General features: G+C 40.8%; 1 protein-coding gene across 1 annotated transcript; it reads left to right on the top strand.

The window, feature by feature from the left end:
• Positions 1–591: 591 nt before the first annotated feature.
• On the top strand, positions 592–5,865 carry LOC108577712. The gene is made up of 3 exons (XM_017940903.1): positions 592–748; positions 1,793–1,969; positions 5,699–5,865. The coding sequence occupies exons 1-3, from the start codon at positions 592–594 to the stop codon at positions 5,863–5,865; spliced, it is 501 nt and encodes a 166-aa protein (XP_017796392.1).
• The last annotated feature ends 2,132 nt before the right edge of the window (positions 5,866–7,997 follow it).

Consider the following 7,997-nt stretch of genomic DNA (forward strand, 5'->3'; position numbering starts at 1 on the left):
TATTTCACAAAATATAAGAATAACTATAATACTATGACACACGCTTCTCGACTTTTCCAAACACACTGTCCTTTCATTCTTCGTACGCCGTACTTTATAGCCAGGCCCTTCGTGGGCCTCTTGTCGCCCGCTTTCTCTCTCATGCTCGCCACATTTGCTTAAAACTACTCTTTCCTGTATTTCCTGTACCAAACGTGATCTGAGCCGCCTAACTTTATCGCTGTTGAGTCAAAATCACCCTGCATTCGTCGTACGAGGGTTAAGTATTTTGCAAACAGGTATCTTCGATACGCGAGTGTTTCTACCGTGTGAAACAATAGAACGAAGTTCGCGCTGGAACTTGTTACGTTTCATCGAATTTTATTGGTTTCTGTTATCGAGACGTAGTAATTGCATTTTCGCGAGTAATTAACTGGAGGAAGTATAGGTGGAAAGGTCGCGAGGCTACGTTAGTAGGCTACGAGACGAATGGGTGGACAACGGACAAAGGGAGAGAAAGAAGAGAAAAAAGTAATAATTCGTGGGATAGGAAATGGGCGAAATCACTAACGAGAAAACTTCGACGGGTAGGAAAAAATCGTAAGTCTGGGAATGATTGTTGTTGCTTTCAGGACTACGGATATCGGGATCCCCGTAGACTGTCCGAATTTGACGCTACTGTTCTATATCGTTCAACTGTTCCTACGCGAGCTCTGCAAAAGTAAGAATCTCATCCGGATAGTGCCGATGGACATGACGGAGTATTACGGTAACTCTTTCACGAATTCTCTCGAGTTCTTTTAGCGCGATGGAGAATTTGACGGTGGAACGACTGGCCGGGTCAGAAATGACCCATTAGCGAGTTTTCGGAGAAAGTGAATGTTAAATGAACTGATAAGTAGTGTCGTTTGTAACTTTACGAGTTTATCGATATGAATCTAATTTTTCAATTACGTTTTAATGTAAAATTCACTTTATTCTCCTTCGGATATGTAAAAATTCACTTTTGGTATGTCGCTAGTAGGTGATTTTAACTTGGCCGGTCGTTCTAGTGTTAATTAAGGAGGAATCATATCAATTGCAAAAAGTAAACAGTTATTTGAGGTTGTTTGAAACGTTAAAGTATGAGGTAATTTATAAATTTGGAAAAGCTAATAATACTTGTAAACTTCTTGTCACTATACAGAGTGGGCCACGTAAAAGAGGCCACTTAATTATCTTTAGTGTAATTTAAATGGTTTCAAAGGGTGAATAATATGTAAGATAAATTTTTCTATAAATGCCACTCTTTCTATTTTTTTTCAAGATCATTTATATTTTTTCACATGAATGTGTATATTTTATCTTACTGTAGGTTATATAAATTTATGTGAATATGCACAATAATTGGGCTCTAAAATTATAAATCAAATGTGTTTTTTTCAATTTTCTTTCAACGTGTATATTTTTCACATAAATGTGTATATTTGTTTCTACTGTACTTTGTAGCAGACATTCATGTGCATTCAAGCATGCATAATAATATGCCCTTAAAATGATCTTGGACTCCTGAAATTTTAATTCAAACCTGAAACTTCCTTTCATTTTTTACCATTTCTTCCACGGAGAAAAAAGCGTTCCTTCCATCTTATTCACCCTCCGAAACCATTTGCATTGAGTACCACAATTTCCTCGTAGCATCGTAGCTAGAGAAGAAAATTAGATGGCCTGTTTTACGTTTTACGCCCACCCTGTATAACATGTGTCTCTTACATTTCTTACGGAAGCAATTGGTAGTAACGACAAGCACAGACCTTTTCTATTCCCCTTCCAGAAACAAGAGCCGGTCCATCCAACATCGGCAATGTGATCTCGCAGATCGTCCTCTGCAAACAGATCACGCCAGACTTCTACGAGGAGGAGCTGTGCAGCATCCACAAGGACTCGGAGGAGATCCGTGGGTTGATCGAGGAACTGCAAGAATTTATGCCCCAATCGGGCGGCGACATAGGTACTGGTCCTATCTCCATTTCCACCCTTCTTGCAGCGTACAATTTCATTTCACCGCACTTTTCTCCATTCACCTTTTCCCTCTTTCAACTTCCGTCTTCCATTCGAACTTTTCTTACCTACAGCTAAACCTTCGCGCTACGGAACGACACACCGTGTAAACACAGTATTATTAGTTATCAAAGTGCAAATTGAGACGCGTCGAGGGTGTCTTTCGAAACGATAAAAGCCATCGTCGTCTACCACAGAGGCGGGTTTTCTCGCCGCGATTCCGTGGTAAGAGGGTTGTTAGGAGGGACTGTTTCGCGAAACGACAGAGAGAATCGAAGACAGAGACCACTCGATTTGCCTCGAAACGTAAACGCGTTCGTCGCGCCCTCGGCTAATTCGATTACGTAGTTTCTGCCGTTCTATTTACCCCCTTCTAATATATCCCTTCCTGCTTCTCATAGTTGACCTTTCTTCTTCTTATTCTACTCTCTCCACCCTTCCCAACTCCCTCCCATTCTATTCAACTGTCTCTAATCGGGTTACTCCAGAGGCCAAGGTCTGGATTTCAAAGGAGAACACGGTCTCTCCCTCGTCTCTCTCTCTCTCGGTTCGTCTCCTTTGATTCTGTCCCACCTTCTCCTACCCGCTGGTGTTCCCATTGATTCTACGGAACAAACGTATTACCCACCGACAGGATAACGGGTTCGCTATGTATACAGAGCGCGATCTGACAGAGTAGCGGTGGTTCGCTTCTCTTGGATAGCACAACGACGACCTTAATTATCCGTCGATATAATGAACAAATTCGGATGCACCCCTGTGGCCTGCGCGGCGGATAGCACGAAAATCACCGTACACCATCGGCCTTCGATCATCCCTAACAGTCAATTCGAAACTTCGCTTGCTTATCGAGGGAATAACGATACGACCAGAGAGAGAGAGAGAGTGAGGGCGGTGGAGATTTGACATTGAGGTAGAACCAGGTCAAGGTCGAATAGAGACACGGATTTCCCTCTTCGCGTGTTACCAACGGGAAATTCACGCGAGAGAGACGGAGAGACTGCACGCGGATATGGAGAGAGAAAATACGGAAACGAGTGTAGAATCTTGCGAGTTGTAGGTGAAATTTCGAGAAAGGGTAGGTCGAGTGGCGGTGTTCACGCGGCGTGTCGAGGGAAACGGCGCGAAACGGCGCAAGGCAAGACGAACGACGAGGGAAGAAGCGAAGCGCGAACAAAAAAGAGACGCACGGTTTATTTTCACCGTTTCTGTGAGTCCAAGTAATACCGAATGTATACTACGTAGAACAAATATAGAGCGCTCGTAAAATCAGCTAAAGTAATCGTGTTTCGAGAGTTATCTAACAAACGAATTGACAGAAATACGAGAAGATTAGTAACCGAATCTTTAGACAGGGTTGTGTGATGTATTCACAGCGACTGCACAGGATTTGTCGTCTTGAAAATTTTTGTAACGGTCTTCCTAGCTTTCGTCTATATTCTGCTTCAATTTTGATCGCTTTATACACTGTTTTCGATTGGTCTACTTTGGTTTCGTAGGTTTACAATACGTCAGGCACAGAAAGAAATAGCTAACTGACATTTTTCATTTGTCTGAGAGTATAGTTAAAGGAAGAAATATAGCGAGGTCGTAAATTGAAGCATTAAGCAAAGCCCGGGGTCGAATGCTGTATTTTTCGTTTTTCGATTAAGGCTGAATCAAAGCTAAGCCATACTTAATGCGTTCCTGACTCAGCTTCGGACTCCTTATCTTCTCAAGCTTCTGACGATTCGATTGTCCATATGCTTGAACAGGTAAACTTTGACGCCTGACCGATTTTTACGACCTCGCTATATCTCTTCCATCGACTATACACTAAACACTGTTAGTCATCGGTTGTCTTGCTTTTATTGCACCCTAAAGAAGCAGAATAACGTATACGTTCCTGACTACGGTTAGATCAAGCTGTGCCGCCACTTGATACTTTAATTTACGAGCTCGTTATATTTGTTCCATCGACTATACCACGCGGCATTTCAGTGAAAATTCTTGAAAGATGACTCGAGGCCTCTGGCGTACGATCGTGCACAATGTAGCTGAAGAACAACGCATAAACAGAGAGCACACGCGTGTATACGTACATGTACATACATAGGAAAATACACACAGCGAAGCGACGGAGAAATAAATACGTACGCGTTGAAACGCGAGAGCATTATTTAACATTACACAGAGTTCGGGTCAAGGATAGATGGAAAACGTGGAACGCCTGTTCCTACGTTCCCTCCGTTCTCCACGGAAGCGAGAATTCAGCTGGGCGGCACGGAAAAAAAGGGTGGGAAAATGAAGGGTCGCAGGAGAGGGAAATATGCCCGACCGCGAACCGATAAAGTAATTCGTGCCAACGATCCGCGAAACAATCTGGCGAGAACGTGTGGCAAGGTCGTGGAAAAATCTTTTTTCCCCCATTCCAGGGCAAACACACCTGGCCTGGGCTACCTGTTCTATTCCGTTTCCCTTCTTTCCTCGAACAATCCTCTGTTCTGTCGCGATGAAATTAATATGTACGCGCTCGCGCATCGCTGGCCACGTATCATCAAGCGTTCTCAGAGAGAGAGAGAGAGAGGCTCAGAAGAGAGGTCAAGGACGCGTGGAATTCATTTTTCCGCTCATAACACGCGACCACGCAGTTTTTCGGCGGAAGAAAAAAGTATATATACAGAGAGAGAGAGCTGCGGGTGGTAACTGAAAATGAGTTTTCGTTTGTGGCGAGCGGTGAAAACACGGGAGAGCTCGAGGAAACAAGGAACACCGAGAAAGAATTACGGCTAGCCGCAGTTCGTCAGTAAAGAAATTTCATGTTTTACGACTACAGAGAAACAACCACACGATACATAAGTTGGATAACAACAGTCGGAATTCCCGAGGATCGCTCTCTTTATTGGCGTAGATTCTCTCGAACGGTAGCAGTTGATGTGAAACTAGCGGTGATTTTATGACGATGCAAAGTCGAACGAAAAGAGCCCAGACGAGGAGAGGAATCGCAATTTATTGCGGTCGTCGCGTCGCTCAAGTTAAGTCGTCCTTTCATCGTCGCTCGCGGCAGAATCGCGCGATTTTTCCGGTATTGCCTGGCATCGCGTGAAATGGCACCGCCTTCCAGGAAGCTGTCGGTCTAATGGCAACGATATTTCACGCGTAAGAAGGCTTACGTCATATCTCGCTACAATTTCTTCGACAATTCGTATTTTTTCCCTTTTCATCCGTCACGGTCCCTCCACTCGCGAACACATTCTCGCAAGTAGTGTAAGGACTCGTTTCACGATCGTTCCCTTATGCTTTCCGCTATTCAAAGCGACGTTTCTCGCGGGGAAAAAGTTCCTTTGACGAATCTTGACAAATATCGCTGTCGATCCGTGGTTATTTATTGAAAGCAATACGAGAATCGATACCCTGAATGGTTAGAAAAAAAAAAAAAATACGATAGTTAGAAACATTTCTTTCTACGTGCTAAAGAATGTATATCATTGCTAATTACAGTATAATTTGCTTTTTTAATTTCGTGGAGAATTTCAAAGAGAATTTCTTCAATTAAAAGTTTCCCAGTTTCCGGTGAATAGAATTATACCTCCTTTTAAACAATTGTTTGCCGAAGAGTCGTCGTCTTAGCATTTAGCATACGAAACAAAGCGGCGAAGGCAAAGCTGAGAAAAATGTCCGGGTGCATTTTGATTTGCAGAGAAGTACACAGCTCTGCAGAACGCCGGAAGCAGAGGGAACCGTAGCAACGGCAAACGATCGCATCGATGGAACCACGATAGGCTTGGCAGACCTACTAGACAATCGTCCTATTTTCGCGGAGCGCTGAATCTTCTCTGTTGCGCCGCGAGGACTAACTACGTTTAACGCGTGTCCTGAACACGTGCGCAATTTGCCCGCCAAACGAACGTGAATTTCGTTCCTTTTAAACACAGACCTCAGTATTGCAGCGTGCAATGATGTTTACCGATTTCCTTCTGTATATCAGGAACATCTAAAAAAAAAAAAAAAACGAAAAAAAAAGATTGAAACGAGCAAAAAGAAATCATACGTGGTCGTAAACGTTCGCTATGTTTTGTAATCACGAAACAGGACATTGAACTACTAGTCGGATTAGTCGATAAGGAAACCTGAACACTGAAGCTTTATTTAGTTCGTAAGTACGAATCTGTAAGTATAGGGGGCGTACCTATATATTCCGTGAACGTATTTTTTTAAACGAAGCTTCATTTGCGAACGGAATTATTTAGATATTGAGAAATCTGACCTGAATTCACGATGCAGTCTCGTCAAAGTTTCGCATCGATGATCGACCAATCAGTTCCGTGAAACGATGAAGATAGATCGATTCCTCGATAAATTTATAACACCTTTTTCCTGTTCTTCGATCTGCACCGATAGCCATGGCACGGTATCTAGTATTAAAAAAAAGAAAAAATGAGAATGGTCAATGTAAAAAAAAAAAAAACAATCATTATTAAATGTGATGTTGTCGTTTGTTCGCCTGATTAAATTCAAAATTTGAAAAAAAAAGGGGGAAAATTCGAACTATGTCGAACGAGCTCAAATTTGTCGCTGATCAAACAGCGTACGACAGGAAACTAAGCATCACGTCAGAAAGTAGAGGAATAAATGCCAATTAAATTAGATGTTAACTATTGTAATAGTGGACCAACACGAATCACGGTATCACTCATGCGCAATAAAAGTGACGCAATTTAAGGGGTTTCAAGATTTTTAACCGCACTCAGCTTCGAAAGTACTGCATTTTTATCGTAAACCCTAACACGTTTATATTTTTTACTATTATTATAAGATTATTTACATGTTAACGAAGAGAAAAAGAGATATAATGCTTTCGAATTGTGTCACTTTTATAGCAAATTAGCGATACGGTTCCATACATGGTTTATTTTAATGTTAAATATATTATTATATGAATGTTGGGAAAAGAAGAAGATATATGTATATGTGATGTCTATATATACATACATACACCCATATGTATGCAAATGAAATTGATCCATATGTACATGTATGTAGCATTGGTTTTACAACCACGCATCGATAAACGTAATTGACTATTTTGCCGACGATACTTTGACATCTGTTGTGTCGCTATTTATATCCGGTTTGTTTAAACTTCACGCGAGAAATGTTTGCAGGCAACCCAAATTATTGACTTCCGGTTTAGTGGATACCAGATACCAAGCGTATTCAATGATATTCATACTTTTTTTTTAGTAAATTTCAACATTTCCAAACTAAAAATTAAATGGAACCTTCGATACGAATTTAAACGAAAAATGAAAATTCTGCGTTAACTAATGTTTGACGTAATATTTATGTTATCGATGCGTGTACTCGTAAAGATCTCACTTACTTCCCGTACCTTTATGCATTTCTTTCATTTGGCGGTGCAACAAAACCATGAATTCTTTCGTTCGAAATCTTTATCGACGAAAAGTTTGATTGTACATTAAATCACAGTTGGAAAATAATAAAGAAATCAATGCAGACTAAAGTTTCGTGTTTGATCCTAGCCATTAACATTTACTTTGCCTCTCAACTGATGTTCAATACGCATTCAAAAGTAATATTTAATATACCTTAATTGTTAGATAACAATGTCACGTTGAAGTATCAAGCTCAATTAATCTCGACTTGTCACATTTCACTGACGTTTACTTAATTTTCGTTTCAACTGATCTATCGTTTCTTTTTTCCAAAATATTCGAAACTAATACACTGCTGCCCTCTTGTAAGTACTAAAGAAAAATATAAAAATGGCGCGCAATTACAAAAAGCAGGTTAAACTTGAAAAAATATATATGAATGCAATTTTCATCAAAATTGTGTAACAAATACAAATTCTTTCGTTAACGCTAATGAAATAATTATATAATTTTATTCACTATTTATTATCCATATTATCTCGCGTATCTTCAAATTGCTCCCTCTAGAGATGTCGCTCTGGAAAAGAAAGATGTATTCCACTC

The sequence above is a fragment of the Habropoda laboriosa genome, unplaced genomic scaffold, assembly GCF_001263275.1.
Source record: "Habropoda laboriosa isolate 0110345459 unplaced genomic scaffold, ASM126327v1 scaffold912, whole genome shotgun sequence".
Taxonomy (NCBI): Eukaryota; Metazoa; Arthropoda; class Insecta; order Hymenoptera; family Apidae; genus Habropoda; species Habropoda laboriosa.

Excerpts from the sequence above, each read along its gene's own strand:
- LOC108577712 (XM_017940903.1), top strand. The coding sequence starts at position 592 with ATGATTGTTGTTGCTTTCAGGACTACGGATATCGGGATCCCCGTAGAC. Across the intron at positions 749-1,792 it reads GGACATGACGGAGTATTACG|AAACAAGAGCCGGTCCATCC; the intron begins GTAACTCTTTCA and ends TTCCCCTTCCAG. Across the intron at positions 1,970-5,698 it reads CCAATCGGGCGGCGACATAG|AGAAGTACACAGCTCTGCAG; the intron begins GTACTGGTCCTA and ends TTTGATTTGCAG.